The sequence below is a fragment of the Cucurbita maxima genome, unplaced genomic scaffold (assembly GCF_002738345.1).
Source record: "Cucurbita maxima cultivar Rimu unplaced genomic scaffold, Cmax_1.0 Cma_Scf00027, whole genome shotgun sequence".
NCBI lineage: Eukaryota > Viridiplantae > Streptophyta > Magnoliopsida > Cucurbitales > Cucurbitaceae > Cucurbita > Cucurbita maxima.
Window position 1 is genome coordinate 340,906 of NW_019272043.1, and position 18,732 is coordinate 359,637.

Consider the following 18,732-nt stretch of genomic DNA (forward strand, 5'->3'; position numbering starts at 1 on the left):
GATTCCGGGTATTTATGGAAGTGCAAATTCGAGGCCAAATTTTAGAGCTAAGCTGGGAATACTTTCGCCCGTTGGATCTTTTGTAGATCGACGGTTGTGAAGATCGATCCGCGTGAAACCTCTCGGGATTGGGCTTTGGAAATGTAAATTTGTGTTTTATTCTTTTTAATGTTGGCGGGCAACGGGAAATTCCTTGATCCGGGCAGCGGGAAGGCACAAATTTTGGTAAAAATCGAATTTCAATTTACAATTACATTAAATTAATTTGTGGCACCATTATATTTTTAATCGTAAAAAATAAATAATCAATTTAAATCAAATATTAGCATAACTACTACAATTAACTCCACTAATTTTAGTTTTAAGTGAGTAGGATTATTTAATTTTTATAAATATTTCAAAATTATTTTTTAATAAAAAATTTGTGGTCTTTTACATTGTCTTTAATAATTTCTACTTTTTAATTTTAAATTTTTAAATAATAAAGGTTTAAGGGAGACTTTATGCTACATTTGTATGGTATTGATATTGATACACCATTTAGAAAAATTAACAGGAATCACATCCGCTACCCATGAACCAATATGACTATTTGTGCTTAACAGAATTATGCATGTAACAGTTCAAGCCCACTGCTAATAAATATGGTTCGATTAGACCCTTTATGTATTGTCATCAGCCTTCATAGTTAATAAATATTGTTCGATTAGACTCTTATGTATTGTCATCAGCCTTCATAGTTTTAAAACGTGTCTGTTAGGAAGAAGTTTCCACACCCTTATAATAAATATTTTGTTTTTCTCTCTAACCAATGTGGCCACCCTCTTGAGAGCTCAACATCCTTACTAGCACACGGTCTAATACTATTTGTAACAGTCAAAGTCTATTAAATATTGTCCACTTTAGCCCGTTACAAATCGCCGTTAGCCTCACAGTTTTAATACATGTCTATTAGGGAGAGGTTTCCAAACTTGATTTGAGTTAAGAAGCAGCAGATTCTAGTTTTGTATTTCATGCAAACTGGCATAAATCTCCACTTCCACATTTCAACTAATTTCAAGATGGATAAATCTGGAATATTTGCAGACCTGATAATACTAATAATAACCTCCTCTTATAAGATAAGGAAAGAGGTTATTATCGGAAGAGCCCGCATACTGGCAGTACTTTGGCAGTACTTTAGTTGACAGTGAAAGTTATCCAAGTCAGATTTTAAATGAGTATCTCCAGCGGTTCCGTTTTGGGCAGGCTTGTTTGTGCCCGTCCCCGGATGGTTTAAGTCCTTTTCTGAACCTTGTCCAATTGAGGATTGGATCTGGATATGGTCTCTAACAAAAACTAAACTGGACTAAGTTGAGATGAAAATCAGGAACAAATGATGGCAATAAATGAAGAAGTCAAAGATCACAGACCTGCACGCATGCCCTTGACCGCTTGAGAGAATCCCACCTCTATACCCACTTCAATGCTGGATAGCAAAAAACCTGCAAAGCCTTCAGGTCTCACTTACAAAAATGTTATAGTAGACTTTCCGAACTTTCTGAGTTATAACAAATCTCTAGCCTATGTTAGGATTATTGGGAGTGAGTCCCAACTTAGCTAATTTAGGGGAATGATCATGGATTTATAAGTGAGAAATATTATCTTCATTAGTATGAGGCTTTTTGGGGAAGCCCAAAGCAAAGTCACGAGAGCTATTTCAAAGTGGATAATATCATACCATTGTGGAGAGTCGTGATTCTTAACATGGTATCAGAGTCATGCCCTAAACTTAGTCATGTCAATAGAATCCTCAAATATCAAAAAAAGAATTGTGAGCTTCGAAGATGTAGTCAAAAGTGACTAAAGTGTCGAACAAAGAGTGTACTTTGTTCGAGAGCTCCAAAGAAAGGAGTCGAGCCTCGATTAAGGGGAGGCTATGTGAGAGCTCCATAAGCCTCAAGGGAAGCTTATAGTGAACTTTGTTCGAGGGGAGGATGGTTGAGGATTATTGGGAGTGAGTCCCACATTGGCTAATTTAGGGAATGATCATGGGTTTATAAGCAAGGAATACTATCTCCATTGGTATGAGGCCTCTTCGACAAAGCTATGCTCAAAATGAACCATATCATACTATTGTAGAGAGTTGTGATTCCTAACCGTATATTCGAGTTGAAGCAAGAAAAATATGAATTATCAAACTGCAACAAAGCATTTCTACGGTGGTTAAGAGAATTGGATCCTGAATAACATTCTTTCAAATTGATTTGCAGCAAGAAGCACCCACGAAGCAACTTAATATATATACACAACAAACATCAACTTCAGGAGTCATACCCGACCTTGAACTAGAAGAAGCGACTCCAGTTGAGAAAATTTGAACATCTGTACGCTGCTCTTACACATACAGCACCATTTGAAAGAGACAATGGCTTAACATCACTTTGAACAAAGTTGCTGCTAGATTCTGGATCGAACAGATCTATAAAAAAGGAGTGTTCCAAAACGCTTCATAAGAATAGTAACCGGAACTCCATAGGCTTGTCAACCTGCAAAATCGTTAACTAAATTACTACATACCCACATGATCAAAAGCAAAATAAATGCTTCAACAGTGATGAAATAAGCAAATTTATGAAGTACATCTATCACTGGATATGAACAGAAGAGTTTTTCAAATTCTAAACTAAGAATTGCATAATGCCTGAAATCCATACCAGCCAGAAGCAAAGAAACTAAAAATTGTTTCTTCTTGATGCCAACAAAGTTCTGTAAGAGATGTTTTTTTCCAGGAGGTTCACATGCAGATTCCTAGAGCATATAAAGTTGATCCAACTAGAGAGTCAAGGTGGAAGAGTCATCTGGTGGTAATAGAGCAATTCAATCCGATGAACTTCACATGAATCCAAACAACGGTTCGGGGTCATCTTAGTTCATATCAAACATGATTAAATAATATCGTATTTTCACAACTCCATAAATATATGGGGCTACAATTATTCTTGAATTTCCGTATTGGCATACATTGCAATTATCAAGAATCTCTTACATTTGGAAGATACACGTTCAAACAATCCGTATTGGCTCATTGCAAAAAATTCGTGATGTAGCTGGTTCATTCGTTCAACAATTCGAATTTCATCAATTATATTTAACGCCATAATGCCTTAAGTTTATCGATTGAAAAGGAAACATTAAACGTGTGATGGCGAGACCGATCTGTAGTTTCTTGTAAAAGATCAGACGTTTAAGATCAGATTACAGATTCAATTTTCTGGTTGACGAATCAGATAAACAGAGGAAGGAGTGAGACAAACGATTAGTAAATAAGAAGCATAATTTGAAAATAAACCAGTGTCTTCTCCAATGCAAAACAACTCGCAGAAACAAAGATAACTAGCATTTCTGAGACATACTATACAATCATTCTTAAAATCAAGCCATAACCTAACCTCCGAAACCATACAAAGTCCTCCCCTGCCTTTTCAAGGCATAAACCACATCCATAGCAGTCACAGTCTTCCTCCTCGCATGCTCAGTGTAGGTAACAGCATCACGAATCACATTCTCAAGGAAGATCTTCAAAACACCTCTGGTTTCTTCATAGATCAATCCACTGATACGCTTAACGCCACCTCTACGAGCCAAACGGCGAATAGCAGGCTTGGTGATTCCCTGAATGTTGTCTCTCAAAACCTTCCTGTGACGCTTTGCTCCTCCCTTCCCCAAGCCCTTGCCTCCCTTACCGCGTCCAGACATTTTCACGAACGATTAAGGAGAACTAACAGTAAGAGACTAGACTCGAAATTCTGAGTTTAACTACGAAAATTTGGTTTAGGGTATTTATAATATGAAAGCGCAATTCTGGACTGGCTTTCAAATTCGGAAAAGAATCGCGTCACCCGTTGGATTCTTTGTGAAATCGACGGCTGAAAAAAGAGCGATCCGCGTGAAACCTATGCGGATCAAGATTGGCGGGCAGTGGGAAATTTCTGAACCGCCCAAAAAATTAATTTTATCAGGAAACAAAATATGTAAAACGATATATAAGTAAGAAATATAAATATAATGCAAATATTCAATATTATTTACGTAATTAGAGATGGAATATTTAATTAATTAATATATTTCTTTAAACAAAACAAAATCTTTAGCGTCAAATATTGTTTAATTTTATTTATTTTAATAAGTTTCTTTATTACTATGTAATAAACATTTAGCCATTGTTATCGTTTAGTGTTGTTGCTAAGGAAATTAATATATACGAACGAGGGCTCGTCCTAACTAGTATAATCTCGAACATTATACCATTAACATACAAAGGAATATTACTCGAGTAAGTAAGAATCTAAAGGGAATATAGTATACGAATAATGTTCCGACAATGCATAATTTTATTCAAATTATTTATATGGAGGCATACAAATATTAATATTTTATAAGATAGCCATTTAAGTTTATAATACGTGAAAAAGAAATTAAATATATTATATAAAAGAAGAAATTATATCTATTGAGTCAAATTAAAATAAAATATATTATTATATATATTTTATAATGTTTAAATATGATTTAAGTAAAACATATATTTTAGATATTAAAATATATTATTTCATCCGCCAAAATTTCGTGAAAAAGTTTCAACGTTCGAAAAGCTTGAGCGAGATCTACCAAAACTTCCATCACATTTCTTCGAAGTGAGTTAGTTTAATGATAACAATGATCGATGAATGAGAAATCAACGGCACGGCGCTGCTAATCTTTTGACACATTTGAAGAAGTTCATATCCGAATTCATGCACAGTAGCGAAGAACCTGACAAGGCTCGAAGACCTCTCCAATGAAAAAAGGAGATATCTATCGCAATGGAATTAGTATTCATCTCTAAGCTCAAGAACGCACCACCATTCATTTAAACATGTTCATCCTACAAATAATATGTTCGAACACTCATTCTTCTCAACAAACAATCTAAAAATTCGATCTAAGCGTAATACACGTTCATAGTTTTAGTGGGGACAGACAATAATCACACAACGAACTATAATTTCATTGCCAGAACAACGATGAACAGCGATGAACAGCTTCAGAGAAAGACTAACAGAAATCTCAATGACTAGGAAATTAAATCCTAGATATACAATCATTCGTGAAATTAAACTCTAAACCTAACCTCCAAAGCCATACAGAGTTCTTCCTTGCCTTTTCAAGGCATAGACCACATCCATGGCGGTCACCGTCTTCCTCCTGGCGTGCTCGGTGTAGGTCACAGCATCGCGAATCACATTCTCCAAGAAGATCTTCAAAACACCTCTGGTTTCTTCGTAGATCAATCCACTGATACGCTTGACGCCTCCTCTACGAGCCAGACGGCGAATTGCAGGCTTGGTAATGCCCTGAATGTTATCTCTGAGTACCTTTCTGTGACGCTTTGCTCCTCCCTTCCCCAATCCCTTGCCTCCCTTTCCACGTCCAGACATCTTTTCGACTGAAGATTGAAGAACGAACTGCTAAGGAGATGGTTTCGGATTTTGATTTTGGTTCCGAACTGTGGCGATTTGGGGAATTTATGGGAGTGCAAATTCCGCGCCTAATCTTTTTGAGGTTCGTCTGGAAAGCGCGTTGTCCGTTGGATTTTAGGTCAATCGACGGTCTTGAATGTCGGTCCGCGTGATACTTTGTGGATTGTGCTTTGGAAGTGTAAAGTGATTTTTGTTTTGGCGGGCCCAAAAATATGGGGGAATAAAACCCCCCATTTTAAAAAAAATTCTTTTTGGAAATTACAATTTTAGACTTCGTTTTGAAACTGATGTTTAGAATTTTACTCTACCAATTGTAATTTGAAATTTTATTCACACTTAAAAATCTTAAATTAATAATTACATCAAGGACCATGTATGCATAAATGACCAGAGTTTGATAGATGTTTTTACCGGTGAAAATGAGTTGTGTCGTTCCACGTTCCATCCTCGCAGCGGCAAAGAATTCATTACCGTTTCGGCTGTACTACCAAAAGCTCTGGAGAAGTCTAGGAGAGAACTCATCTTGAGGTGAGCTTACTACTTAAAAGCTTTTAGTAGTTATCCACGCACTAGAGGTGCGTCCTTCCCAGTCCTCTCGTACTAGGAAAAGGTCATCTCAATGCTCTAACACCCACACCGAATATGGACCAAATTGTCTCAGACATTCTGAACCCAGCTCACGTACAGATAAATTTTAGATCAACAAAAAAATTCAAATTGGTTGGATTGATAACCTATCACCATCCAAATCTAAAATTTTGAGTTGGGTTATTAGATTATAAAAAAAAAAAAAAAATTAAAATTAAAATTTTAGTAAGAAGATAAAAATGTTGAGATTCGAATAATTAAAATCAAATAATAATGCCAACTTCGTCACTCTTATGATTGGAATAATTGAGTAAAAACGCTTTCTTTGAAAGTCCAATACTGCTAGTCTGCTACAAACAAATTCACGTACTAAAACTGATACCAGATATTATTATTAATAATAACATGAATAATAATACCATGCATTTTCCTATCTGCAAAATGCAGAACTAAGCATCATTTATAGATAAAATTCAAGCTCCCAACAGTCGAAGCAGGCGGACTCAGTCCTTTCCTTTCCGATCAGGACGACGGGAAGAAGATTCGATAATCAGGATCATATGCACTGACAATAACAGCAAAGAAAGCCCATATCATAAGGATGCTTATCACTCCAGTCCTTATCATCTGATCGAAGTTTCCATGCAAGTGATTATCAAACTCAAACATCTGAGACCGTAAAATCGAATCGTCCCCATGAATTCCCTCAGTAATCAACTCTCTGTTCACCGTCTCATTTGTATCCAGTCGCTGTATATCATGAAAATCTACTTTTGAACAATTCGTGCAGGAGCATTTGCCACCAAGATATCTGGGCAGTGTTTGCAGGTACTCAGATAGAACCTTTTCATATGTAGTCTCCCCCTCAATTTTCAACTTTTTCCGGGTAACAGGTTTCAAGATCTAAAATAAATAAATCATACTTTATGTTAAGGAGAACTGAAGATTGTACTTTGATTCATAATCAAATAATCAGCAAGGAGAAACAATCTTACTTGAATGAAAGTTTGAGCAAGAAGACGAACGACGGGAGGAAGCCGAATGACGAACAAACAGCCGAGAAGGTTTGGGAAGTGATCTTGCAGAAGGGAAGAACAATATCTCATCATTTGCATGGGAACTCTAAAGGGAGTTAATCCTTCACAATCCACTAAGACTGTGATTTGGGAATTTTCTGCATCAACTAACTCAACGACCCCATGTTCTACCTGAGATACTGCGATTATAGCATTTAAAGTTATACTAGAAGAAAAGAAACAGCGTTCCTTTAAGATAAAAGTAAAGAAAACACTAAAAAAAGCGTATTATACAGTCAACACGCTGAAAAACGACCATAACAAGGAAAGCAAATCATATTATTAACAATGTAAGGGTGGTGCCTGATGCTAAACATGTTAAAATCAGAAATAGTCTTTTCCAGTAATCTGGATATTGATCACACAAATTTATCATAATCAAGATTCTTGTTAGAAATTAAAAGATCAATATACCTTTAGTAATAATGAAAATAGGTAAATTAATTGCACACTATCAGCACCTAAAAGTTTTTTGTCACAATTAGGAAAATCAAGAAAAAGTTCACCCTCAAAATTAACAAACGGCACCTATTGAGTAAGAAAGGGAGAACTAGATTTCTAAGTAGTTAAATATTGATAAAATTAAGAGACATACTGATGGCTTGGGTAAAACGGGGTTTATCTTCAGACGACAAGCTCATGCAAGCCAGCCCAAGCCGTACGATGAGGCAAGGCCTGCCCGTCAGATCAAATCCATGCCAATAGACCATATGTGACCACATATCAAGCTCTGAAGATGAAAGTATTTTGTAATTTTCTCTCCAGCGAATTGTCTTCTTAATTGAAGATAACAAAGATGTAAAGTCACCATTTGCAACTGTATAGAATCTTTGAAGCTCATTTTCATTAAATCTGAATGAAATAAAAATGTGGTAATTAGCTGCAAAAAGGGAAGCCTATGAAGTCATGGACAATCCCACTAATAACAACCACCTATAAACACACAAAGTCAAGTTAGACCAAGCAGACACATAAAGGAGGAGATACTGAGAGTAATTAATAGGAGGTAGACAGAACTTTTAAGTTCAATAATACTTGGTACCTCATACGATAAAATTCCATCAGAACTTTTAAGGCTAAACTTTCAGTCTTGCATCTTCAGTCAACAACAGCTATAAGATCTACAGCAATTCAAATTAGAAATTACCTTTCTGGCAAACTAAAACCCTGACTTTCCAGCTCTTTAGAAAGGGAAACCAACCAACTTTCAGGTTCAGTACTTTGTGGAGCCTCATCACAGGCCCTGCAAATTATGTGAACTATTTAAAATTTAATAGAGTGCAGAGATTACAGAAAACACCCAAAAGTCCCGAGCAGAAGTTAAACAAACGATACTTTAAAAAACCATCAACATTGAAACAGAGAGAACATTCACAAAATGTTGGAAAATGGTGAATAGATTATTACAATCGAATTTTAATATAGACATTGAAAATGTCAAGGGTTGATTTTCCAAAAAGTGTCAATAGAATGTAGAAGAAAACATTGATACATATAAGGGAGAATGAAGAGGTGTGGGTTGTGTATCCCCCATTGAAAAACAAAAAGAAGATGGGAATCTGCTACGAGCTTTTAGCTTAACAGTAAGTGGAAGTAAAAATAAATAAATAGCTGTCCATTGATGGGGTAGTGATTAAATCGGTTGACATATCCTAAGTCATTTATGTTTTGTGGAAGTAAACAACCTGCCATTAACGTTGAGGAAGAACTAACTATCCCATATAGATATATAACACACATTGAATACTGAAATGTGGACTTATCAACTGACTTTTTATTCCTTAATTCTACTTCTAGACTACAGTAAAAATAACAAAGGTCCTTTCAGAATTTTGATCTAAAGCGTAAAAGTTAAGCCCTCTAGTGCCATTTCAATACAGTACCTTGCATCTGTGGGAGATTTTTCAGAAGATAGTTCTGAGATCATTTCAGAATATGAAGGGGAATCATTGATGTCATCTGAGTTACCACCCACAGTCTCTGTCTCTGTCTGATCAGGGAGTGATGTTGCTATTGATAGTACAAGTAATGGCTTTGACAACATCTGGAAAAATAAAGGTAATATATAATGCACTGAAGAAACAAAGCATATTAAAAATTTAAGATGGGAAGAACAGGAATCATCGGTCTCCAAAGTTCAGGAGACTGCATCTGCAATTCTTCCCATCTTGACTAAAGCAACTGAAGGATGTAGATCGCGCACATGTTTGCACAAGTAACATTGGTAAGGAAATGAAGTTTGAGTTAAAGAGCAACTAAGTTTTAGCATATTTCAGGAATTAGCTTAACATCCAGTTCCACGTGATTTAAGACGAACCAATTAAGGCAAGCACTCCACATTATCATGTGCAATGCAGAATAGGGTCTGCATAATTAACTACCATTGTGCAGGTTATGGCCATTATCAAGACATAAAAGGGAACATGCTTAATAAACACGTTGCACATACAAATAAACATAAACCAACAACTTACACTCAACAAAATAATGTGAGAACCATAATAAGCAGATAAGGCCAATGAACATTTCATCAAAGACTAGATCATATGGGTGACTTGCCCGTCTAAATTATGATGTGAAGGTCATAATTAACAAAGTTAACAGAACAGACCTGCATGCCTTTGACTAAACCTCTGAATGGAGTCCATCTCTGAATCCACTTAAATGGTGGATAGCAAAGAACCTGCAAAGCTTGAAGACCTCGCCAAGCAAAAGGACACCTAAACTTTGAGAACCTTCTAACTGTCTCTAGCGCAGCAACTTTGAGCAAGAAAAGTGTCACCTGACCAACTGCACCATTCACAATTCTGCTCTGTCTAAATGAAGTTACACTCCGTATAGCATTATTTGAATATGCTTTTGAGTGAGAAACGCCAATTGAGCATCCTCGTGGTTTTCTACTTCCACCAACACCAACTATACCTGATCCTGAACTAGGTAGCGTGTCTTCCATTGAAAAATCTTATTAATTTGCAACCTGATCTTCTACTAACAGCACAACTTGAAGAGGGAAAATGATCGTCTGTCCTTAATAAAATTGCTACAAACTACCGGGATCCTACGCAAAATAACTAAATACATAGTACTACGAAAAGCACTTTTTTAGGATGATAGAGGCACAGAAAGTTTCCTCATGCATCATCCATACAAAAACAACGAACAGGCCAAGACTGTAAAGATTTCAGAAATGAAGATTGCCGAGTATTGTCAACCTGCAAAATCGTAAATCAAATTACCATAAGTCAACCTATCCCCAAGAGACGATCAAATGCATAAAAACCGTTAAATTAAAGAAGAAAAAGACAAAGGAATTAAAGTCCAAAAAATCAAAACGTGGATTTCAAAGAGCAAACAGACACCACGCATAAACCTATTTCCGCACACGAACAAACTGAAACCACACATAAACAATACAACCTCTGACGTTTAGATCTCCGAATCGGAAAATCAATCGCCAACAACATAAGCATGGTTTGCAAACAAAAATCATCATTATTCGTTCAGCAAAGCATCCGGATCATTCAATTATCACAATTGATGCAAAGAAAACACGAAATTAAGGAAAATAGTACCAGGAGTTGATTTGAGGCGAAGTGTTGGCGTAGTATCTAAGCGGAGAACGGCATTTGTGTGTAGGATCAGCACGAAGACGCGGGAGGGTTAAAGGTCAGCACGAGGGCTGTAGGCGCCTTATTTTTCCGTTGGGTTCAGGAGAGAAAGGTGCGAATTTGTAGAATCAGAAGGATGCTGTCTTACACGCTCCATTCATTGCCCTTTTTAACTGCACTTTAACACTTGTGTTCACTCTAACCTTCACTCGGATTTCGTGGAGTCTACTTTGAATGGATCGGAGAGAGATTACTTACTGAGAGATAAATTGAGTAAATTTCTATTGTTCTGTTACAAATATGTATATATTTATTTATTTTTATCTTACCATTATATTTCAGTATATTATAATTTATTTATTTTTATTTCAATATATTATAATTCATGTTGGCTAATAACTCAAAATACTTTTATTTCAATATATTATAATTTATTTATTTTGGCTAATAACTCAAATGAAATTATGGGGCAAAACAATCAACCCTTATAAATATTATACTTATATATTAAAACATTAAAAGTTTTTAAGATAATGATTTTAATATTTAAGTTAAATTGTTATTTTTTATTTAGAAATTAGGTTGGTAAACATATATATATATATATATATATATATATATATATATATATATATATATATTTACATTTCTAACAAAAAAAAATGAAAATTATGGGTTACATTATAAATTAAATATAGTATACCCAACCTGACCCAAAAATGTGTTCCTCGTCGTTAATATGTGTACAAGTATTGGTAGAATAGTGTTCCTTGTCCTTAATATGCTTGCTTGCTCGAGTTGATTTATTTAAAAAAGAGAGAAAAATCCTTATATAATCCCAAAAAAATCCTAAGGATTCCGCCTACAGGGATGAATAAAAACAGGACCGAAGAGGAAGGACTCGGCCAACTCGTGAACATCTCTGGTTATGAGAAGAATTTGAAATATTGCTAATTGACAACTTCGTTTTAAAATTCTTATGGGAGAGGCGTTTGATGAAGATGGTGCAGATTACGATTAGTCTCGACCGGGAACGTGGATGTCGGAACCAAGGAGGTTAATGTTGGGTCGTTGGAGCAGAGGAGGCAAGGAACAGAACCGAATTTACATACTCATCTTCTCAATCTCCTCAACTTTTCATTAACGAACATCAATAATCTGTTCTATAAATAGCACAACATGTTCTAATCGCCATTTCACAAAGAACAGGGCAATGCGAGAATCAGAGTTGAATCATCAATCGAGGAAGCAAGGGTAGCTAAGAACACATAGAACCAAAACAAAGCTAGTTTCAGGAGATGAAACTAATATGTATTATTGGTTCAAAAAGAAAGGGAAACATAATGATCAAGTAGCAGTTAATCCAAATCAATGCATTTACAATCTTATTGTATAAATAAGATTAAATCTGGCAGTTAAGCTAAGCTTGGTGTAAGGTGTTATCTATTCATGATGAACAGCACAAACATTTCTCAGCAACAACTGTGTGCCCGCCGCCATTCTGAAAGAAACCATAATGTTCCAATCAGATAAACTTGGGCAGTAGAAGATGGTATTTAAGATCAAAGGAAAAAAATAGATTAAAACATATTTCCCCTTTTAATTTCATAAACACCAGCAGTTCTTTTGCTACCCCCTTGCGAAATCACACCGATAAACACCCTTTATATCCCTCCGATCGGTGCCTCCTTCAAGATAACACCAGCTCGTTTGCTCCGAGATGAGGGCGAAGGCAAACACGAACTTCATGTTCTTCTGGACCAACGCGATGTTTAGGCACCATTATCTCTAGACCAGTACCTGTCTCATCTCCATATGCTTCTAGCTTTGCATCGTCTGGGATCCTGGTTGGTAACGGAATTTCCCTTATGAACTCTCCTGGAGGGCAGTGCTCGGGTGATGGATCGGTGAGCTTGAATGTTCTGTCGTTTCTTTTCACAAAGGGCATGCATCCTGTGCTCACTGATGTTATCTTTACAACCCCATGAGTGAGGTTGTTCCACCAAGTCACTTTAACTCGTTTTAGATCAGCTAAAGGCAAGCTGACGATTATTAAGTATCCTTGCTCGTCCTCGTAGATCGTTTTTGCAGCTGTAACAGGACCGTAAACGTTCCTCATTGCCCCACTGAAATCATTTAACCATGGAGGTTCAACTGGATGGATTTCTATATCCTGAACTCTCTCATTATGTTGGCTAATGAGCAAACAACAGTCTTCATCATTCCCATGAAGAAACAAATCCTTCTTCCGCTTGTTGCCTTTTGGTGACAGATCCATCCCTCCGCCATTTACATGGTTCGTTGGTCGGGTTGACAGGTTAAGACTAGCCCCATTTAACAATTTTCTCGGAGGAGGATGCGAGTTGGTCTTCAAGGGAGGAAGGGGTCTTTCCAGCTCAAATTCTGTGCTGGGAAGGTTCCTCCACGAACAAAACTCACTTGCTTCTGGTGGGATAGAGAAGTTAAGATCCCTCCCTGTAAGTTCTATCCACCTTTTCTGCTCCTCCTCGTCAAGACCTATGAGGTTAGGCGATGGAAGTAAATCGATGCCATGCACACATTGAGGATTCGATAAGCCCCTGTAATGCTTTCGCTGCATCTTATGAGACCGAACAAACCCCCTGTCAACGCTATAAGGGAAAGTGCGTTCACCTTGCCGAGAGTGTCCATTCATATAACTCCTGAGCTGCATTTTACCGAGTGCATTCTCTGGCCTTTCCTTAAAAACCCACATATATATATTCTCCATATCATGTTGAACCATGAACCACTCAAGGTCTAGATCAGACTTGTCAAACCCAGAAACCCCATTACTGTCCCGAACGATTTTGCACTTCGATTTCTCATTCAACACTGGCTTAAAATAATAAGTAAAGAAAAACCAGGCACCCCACACACTGTCTAGTCTCTTTGAGAACTTACGTCCAGTCTTAGGCAGATTAAGAAGAGCATCAGTTTCATTAATTTGGGTTCCAAGACTAACATCCAACATGTCAAAAGGGTCTGAATTCCAGGGCTGTGGAGGAGGACTGCGCTCAGCTGAAAGCGGAAGATTGATATCGGGCGGTCGGGAAAGAACAACAGGTCGATTCAACTCTCGCTCAAGTTCTTCATGAGACATAGAACTTGAATCCATTGACAATAGTGTAGATGGGTGATGATTTTCCATAGACAAACTCGTTAGCAAATCCTCTCCCATGTCCTTTCAGCGCTCAACCCAGAATCAGTCCTTATTTACTCACAGTTCCAATAGGAAGAAACTAACACCTCCTAACACGTCCAGACAAATCCAGCTTCCCATATAAAATCAAACCCCATACTCAACAACAATCAACAATTTTCACCACCAAATTTCACCTCAACATTCAAAATCATCGTCTACTTCAACAATCAAAATTGAAACTCCCAAACAAAACCCACGAAAACGATTGGGGAAAAAAAAAATCCCAAAATAACACAATAATCAAGAAGAAAACAAAACCCTAGATGGATATAAACAATAAATTCGCATACAGCAGAGTTCCAAAAACAAAAAGAAAACGAACCTATCCAAGATTTGTGTAAGCCAATAATTCCGAGAAACATAGAACAAAGAAACGAAACAACTTACAATTAGTATTAGAGAAATTAGGGAAATCAAAAGAGATTCGAATTTCGCGATGGATATCCAATTGCGGAGAATTACAGAGCCCTTTTACAGACCGCAAGAACAACGCTCATCTCCTCCTCCAAATCCAAAGCCCTCCGGAGTCCAGAAAGAGAGAAGTGACGAAGAGTTTGAGAAGAACAACAACGATAACGGTGTCCGTTAATCAGACCGCTTAACTTCGACGGAGTTATTATGAAGTAGGTTAAAGAACAACGACGGCGCTTACTAGCGGTGACGGCGCTTATTTTAATTTTTCCCTTTTCTGCCCTTTTCCATTTATTAGCCAAGGCCGTGAATGTGATGTAACATATGGGCCATGGGCTCATTTATAGTATGGGCCCAATATAATCATAGTCCATATTATTGGGCTAAAACTCGCGTAATCCAAGGCCCATCTTATATTACAGTATTCGGGCCAATATTCCTGGTCCATCCTATATTTACAATATATTTTTATATTTTCCAAAAAGGAAAAATCGAATTATTATAAAATTATAAACTATGCTAATAATGAACATATGAAATGATGCCATTATGGGAAATTTTGTGTTGGGTAATTAGTTCAAATTAAAGAAAAAAAAAAGGTGAAATTTGTTATACGAATGTTAGACGAACACGACTCTCTACAATGTGGTATGATATTATCCACTCTTATGGTTTTGTTTTGGGTCTTCCCTAAAAGGTCTCATACAAATAGAGAGAGTATTATTTGATTATAAATCCATGATCATTCCCTAAATTAGTCGATGTGGGACTTTTATCATCCAACAACGAAGACTCGCTCCTCGTAGAATAGAAACACATGAAGGAGTGAAAAAAACTCTTTGTAAGCTAAATCGGGAAGAGGATGAGAAAGGCTCGTCCTCGCCCTAGTTTCAAATAACTTTAATGAAGTTGAGTTAAAAAAAAAAAAAAAAAAATAGAAATATATAAAAGATGGTTTTAAAAATATTCCTACCTTTCTTTAGTTTCAATAAAATTATTAAATTTTTATAAATATTTTTAAAATTATATTTTTTGGTATAAAAACCGTTATATTTCTTTTAAGTTGATTTAAAATGTTTATGAAATGTGAAATGGATTACATTAATTATGTCTTTTAATAATCTTATCTGGTGTAAAAATAAAAATAAATAAAATAAGACGTGAGTAATTATAATTTCAAATTAATTTAATGTTTAATTTTATACATGAGTTATATAATAATTTTAAAATAAAATAAATGTTAAAAATTATTTTTGAAATAAATTATTTTATGGAAGGTGAAAAAGAGAACGGAGGAGGATTCTCCTGTTTTGCATTCAAAGGCAATCAATGGGGAAAGAAAGAAAATAGTATAAAAATTGGTTTTACACGCATTTGGCTAACCCACCCATGTGAGCTGCCATCCAAGCAACCCCCACATACCACTCTTTCATTCCACTCTCTTCCAAAATTCCCCTAATTCTCTTAGTTTAATCTCTGTGGGCTTCGTTTCTTCTTCATCTTTTGGATGATTTCTTTCTGAAATTAATATGAATCGGAGTTTTGTTCGCATCTGTTGATCGTGCCTGCTCCTTCATTCGTTCCGCTTTTTAAAGGTAACTTCCTTTTCATTACGCCTTATTCTCTCTCAAGAACATTTCTGGAATTGCTTTTGCGTATGTTTCAGGCAACAATCTTACTGATTCTGAAGCGTTGTTTTGTTCTGTTCACTGTTCTTGAGGCTGTTTGGTTATTATTGCGCTGAATTTGAGGGTTTCGTCGATTTCTTGTCCTGTTTTTATGAGGTTTTAGATTGTGGAGTTCTATTTCTCTTTTGGAAAGCTTGGGAGTGATTTTCATTACGCGTTATTCTCTCTCAAGAACATTTCTGGAATTGCTGTTGCGTATGTTTCAGGCAATAATCTGAATTTACTCCTCCTTTCATTACACGTTCTGAAGTGTTCTTTTGTTCTGTTTTGTTCTGTTCACTGTTCTTGAGACTATTTGGTTATTATTGTGCTGAATTTGAGGGTTTCGTCGATTTCTTGTCCTGTTTTTATGAGGTTTTAGATTGTGGAGTTCCATTTCTCTTTTGGAAAGCTTGGGAGTGATTTTCATTACGCGTTATTCTCTCTCAGGAACATTTCTGGAATTGCGATTGCGTATGTTTCAGGCAACAATCTGAATCTACTCCTCCTTCCATCACACTGAAGCGTTCTTTTGTTCTGTTCTGTTCTGTTCTGTTCACTGTTCTTGAGGCTCTTCGGTTATTATTGCGCTGAATTTAGGGATTTCGTCGATTTCTTGTCCTGTTCTTATGAGGTTTTAGATTGTGGAGTTCCATTTCCCTTTCGGGAGATTTGGATTTGAGGTTTTGATTGTTAATGGCGGCGATGTGAGATTCTTCCCAATTTAGGGGATATGATTTCTTTCAGTGGATTAGGAATCGGATTGAGTTTGGTTTTCGGGTGCCTTCTGTTTGCTCTTGTTGCTGAGCTTTACTATCTGTTATGGTGGAAGAAGAGAAGCTTTAATTCAGAGGTTGAAGATGAATTCACCAGTTATGCTAAGGAGTTCTTCCATCTAATTTGCTGGAGAAGGAGTTCCTCTTCTTCTTCTTCAATTCAAGCCAACAATTCCCTAAGAAATCCAGAAATTAGAAACCAAGAACCCGACATTGAAATCGGTTCTAGCAAGGATTTGTTATTGAAATCATCTGGAGGAGAAGATGGAGTGGAGTTAGAGCTGATGAGGCTGCATAATCTTGCAGGCCCTCCAAGATTTCTCTTCACCATTAAAGAGGAAACCAAAGAAGATTTAGAATCAGAAGATCGAAGCAGAAAGGGATCAAGAACAAGAAGCTTAAGTGATCTTATCTTAGCTCTTGATACTCCATTTCTCACTCCTTTGCCTTCTCCTCCATTCAATCCACCCTCTCCCTTCAGTTCTTTCAAACACCATGGATTCAATATAAACCCACTCTTTGAATCATCAACAGATTTCGATTTAAACAGGCTCATATCTTCACCTCCCCCAAAATTTAGATTCTTAAGGGAAGCAGAAGAGAAACTGTACAGAAGATTGATGGAAGAATCTCAGAAAAAAGCTTGTAAAAATGGTGGGTCGATTCAAAATCCTGAAACTCCAGCCATTTCCAACCCCATAGCTGCAGCTGAAGATGAAGAAGATGATGAGTTTTGTTGTAGAAAAGAGAAAGAGCTTCAAAACCATTATGTCTCACAGTATTCTTCAAGTTCTTCACAGATTCTTCCTTTAGCTTCTTCTCCTCCTTCAGGCCGTAGAATTGATCATGTTTCCATTACATAGGTCTTTAAGATTGAATTTGATGGTTCCTTTCAAGTTCTTCAAGGTCTTCAAGTTCTTCACAGGTTTGATTGAAATTTAGTGAATTAATTGTTGAAATTTTGGAAATCTGACACTCTCTTTCGAATATCGACAAAACCCAATTATCATTAATTTGTCTTGTTCAACACCCAAGATAATATTGATGAAATTTAGTGAATTAATTGTAATTTTGAAAGGCTTGTCCTTTTTGGTAATTTCACACTCTTGTTCTTACCTAGATTTAAATTCCCCCCAGTTCTTGTAGTGAGAGAACACTTGCATTTATTGTTAAATTACAATTTAAACCCGTTATTTTCCTGAAATAATAAAATCTCTCTCTTTAATTTCTCTCATTACTGTTGGACACACATGAAATCAGAATCTACTTTCATTTTCAAACTAATAATAAAAAAATAAAAAATCTTGAACTTTCATTTTCATAGAATTAAATTCTAACATAATAAATTTAGAATTTAATTCCAATCCTTGAACTAATGGATAAATAACACAACTTTTTCTAAATAGATAATAATTTAGACTCATTTAATTTGTAGTTTTCAAAAAGCAAGCTTATAATTATTAATTTTTGTTTATTTGTTAACTACGTTTTACCTATGTTATTTAAAAACAATATTGAAAAATAAAAATAATGTGGTTTTCAAATATTATAGACTTTGATTATTATTATTATTATTATTATTATTATTTTAAGAAATACGATACTTGTAATAGAAAAATGATGAGAAAATAATTATAGTTTTTTAGAAATAAAAAGTAAATAATTATCATATTTTAAATTTTATCGTCAATTTTTATTATTTTAACATATAAACACATTTCATTTTTCATCACTTTATCAATGTCTATGCAAGAAATTCCACTAATCTTTTAATAAATTCTATTGAATTTTAACAATTGTTTTGATTACGAAATATAAAAAAATTAAATTGTTTGAAAATAATATAAAACATTAAATGCTGACGTGGTAAATAAAAACTTCA

The 18,732-nt window shown here is 35.8% G+C and overlaps 5 protein-coding genes and 1 long non-coding RNA gene across 9 annotated transcripts; 1 reads left to right on the forward strand and 5 right to left on the reverse strand.

Annotated features, from left to right (window-relative positions):
- Positions 1 to 2,146: 2,146 nt before the first annotated feature.
- Positions 2,147 to 3,804, reverse strand: LOC111499598 (histone H4). 3 transcript variants are annotated; one of them, XR_002720975.1, is made up of 3 exons: positions 3,432 to 3,804; positions 2,423 to 2,528; positions 2,290 to 2,301 (listed from the first exon to the last, which is right to left on the reverse strand). XR_002720975.1 is itself a non-coding variant. In XM_023151194.1 (2 exons), exons 1-2 carry the CDS (start codon positions 3,736 to 3,738, stop codon positions 2,524 to 2,526), a joined length of 312 nt encoding a protein of 103 aa, XP_023006962.1. In that variant the 5' UTR covers positions 3,739 to 3,804; the 3' UTR covers positions 2,147 to 2,523. The 3 variants fall into 3 exon arrangements, 1 of the variants encoding a protein (XP_023006962.1); XR_002720974.1 differs by having other exon boundaries at positions 2,418 to 2,528; XM_023151194.1 differs by having other exon boundaries at positions 2,147 to 2,528.
- Positions 3,805 to 4,864: 1,060 nt separating this feature from the next.
- LOC111499599 (histone H4) lies at positions 4,865 to 5,536 on the reverse strand. The gene has a single exon (XM_023151195.1). It carries the CDS (start codon positions 5,457 to 5,459, stop codon positions 5,148 to 5,150), a length of 312 nt encoding a protein of 103 aa, XP_023006963.1. The 5' UTR covers positions 5,460 to 5,536; the 3' UTR covers positions 4,865 to 5,147.
- Positions 5,537 to 6,357: 821 nt separating this feature from the next.
- On the reverse strand, positions 6,358 to 10,911 carry LOC111499657 (CRAL-TRIO domain-containing protein T23G5.2-like). The gene is made up of 7 exons (XM_023151285.1): positions 10,738 to 10,911; positions 9,777 to 10,377; positions 9,049 to 9,209; positions 8,313 to 8,408; positions 7,761 to 8,017; positions 7,085 to 7,305; positions 6,358 to 6,992 (listed from the first exon to the last, which is right to left on the reverse strand). The coding sequence occupies exons 2-7, from the start codon at positions 10,116 to 10,118 to the stop codon at positions 6,612 to 6,614; spliced, it is 1,458 nt and encodes a 485-aa protein (XP_023007053.1). The 5' UTR covers positions 10,119 to 10,377; positions 10,738 to 10,911; the 3' UTR covers positions 6,358 to 6,611.
- Positions 10,912 to 12,044: 1,133 nt separating this feature from the next.
- On the reverse strand, positions 12,045 to 14,642 carry LOC111499620. Its single transcript, XR_002720978.1, has 2 exons — positions 14,384 to 14,642; positions 12,045 to 12,274 (listed from the first exon to the last, which is right to left on the reverse strand). It is a non-coding gene; the product is annotated as an uncharacterized LOC111499620 (long non-coding RNA).
- Positions 12,126 to 14,385, reverse strand: LOC111499619. Its single transcript, XM_023151226.1, has one exon. It carries the CDS (start codon positions 13,970 to 13,972, stop codon positions 12,464 to 12,466), a length of 1,509 nt encoding a protein of 502 aa, XP_023006994.1. The 5' UTR covers positions 13,973 to 14,385; the 3' UTR covers positions 12,126 to 12,463.
- A 1,027-nt stretch (positions 14,643 to 15,669) lies between the features above and the next one.
- Positions 15,670 to 17,969, forward strand: LOC111499670. Of its 2 annotated transcripts, XM_023151299.1 has the most exons (3): positions 15,670 to 16,002; positions 16,525 to 17,656; positions 17,758 to 17,969. In XM_023151299.1, the coding sequence occupies exons 2-3, from the start codon at positions 16,808 to 16,810 to the stop codon at positions 17,779 to 17,781; spliced, it is 873 nt and encodes a 290-aa protein (XP_023007067.1). In that variant the 5' UTR covers positions 15,670 to 16,002; positions 16,525 to 16,807; the 3' UTR covers positions 17,782 to 17,969. The 2 variants fall into 2 exon arrangements, with proteins under 2 accessions (XP_023007067.1, XP_023007066.1); XM_023151298.1 differs by having other exon boundaries at positions 16,525 to 17,946.
- The last annotated feature ends 763 nt before the right edge of the window (positions 17,970 to 18,732 follow it).

Excerpts from the sequence above, each read along its gene's own strand:
- LOC111499598 (XM_023151194.1), bottom strand. The coding sequence starts at position 3,738 with ATGTCTGGACGCGGTAAGGGAGGCAAGGGCTTGGGGAAGGGAGGAGCA.
- LOC111499599 (XM_023151195.1), bottom strand. The coding sequence starts at position 5,459 with ATGTCTGGACGTGGAAAGGGAGGCAAGGGATTGGGGAAGGGAGGAGCA.
- LOC111499657 (XM_023151285.1), bottom strand. The coding sequence starts at position 10,118 with ATGGAAGACACGCTACCTAGTTCAGGATCAGGTATAGTTGGTGTTGGT. Across the intron at positions 8,409-9,048 it reads AAATCTCCCACAGATGCAAG|GGCCTGTGATGAGGCTCCAC; the intron begins GTACTGTATTGA and ends CATAATTTGCAG. Across the intron at positions 8,018-8,312 it reads GGTTTTAGTTTGCCAGAAAG|ATTTAATGAAAATGAGCTTC; the intron begins GTAATTTCTAAT and ends TATTTCATTCAG.
- LOC111499619 (XM_023151226.1), bottom strand. The coding sequence starts at position 13,972 with ATGGGAGAGGATTTGCTAACGAGTTTGTCTATGGAAAATCATCACCCA.
- LOC111499670 (XM_023151298.1), top strand. The coding sequence starts at position 16,808 with ATGATTTCTTTCAGTGGATTAGGAATCGGATTGAGTTTGGTTTTCGGG.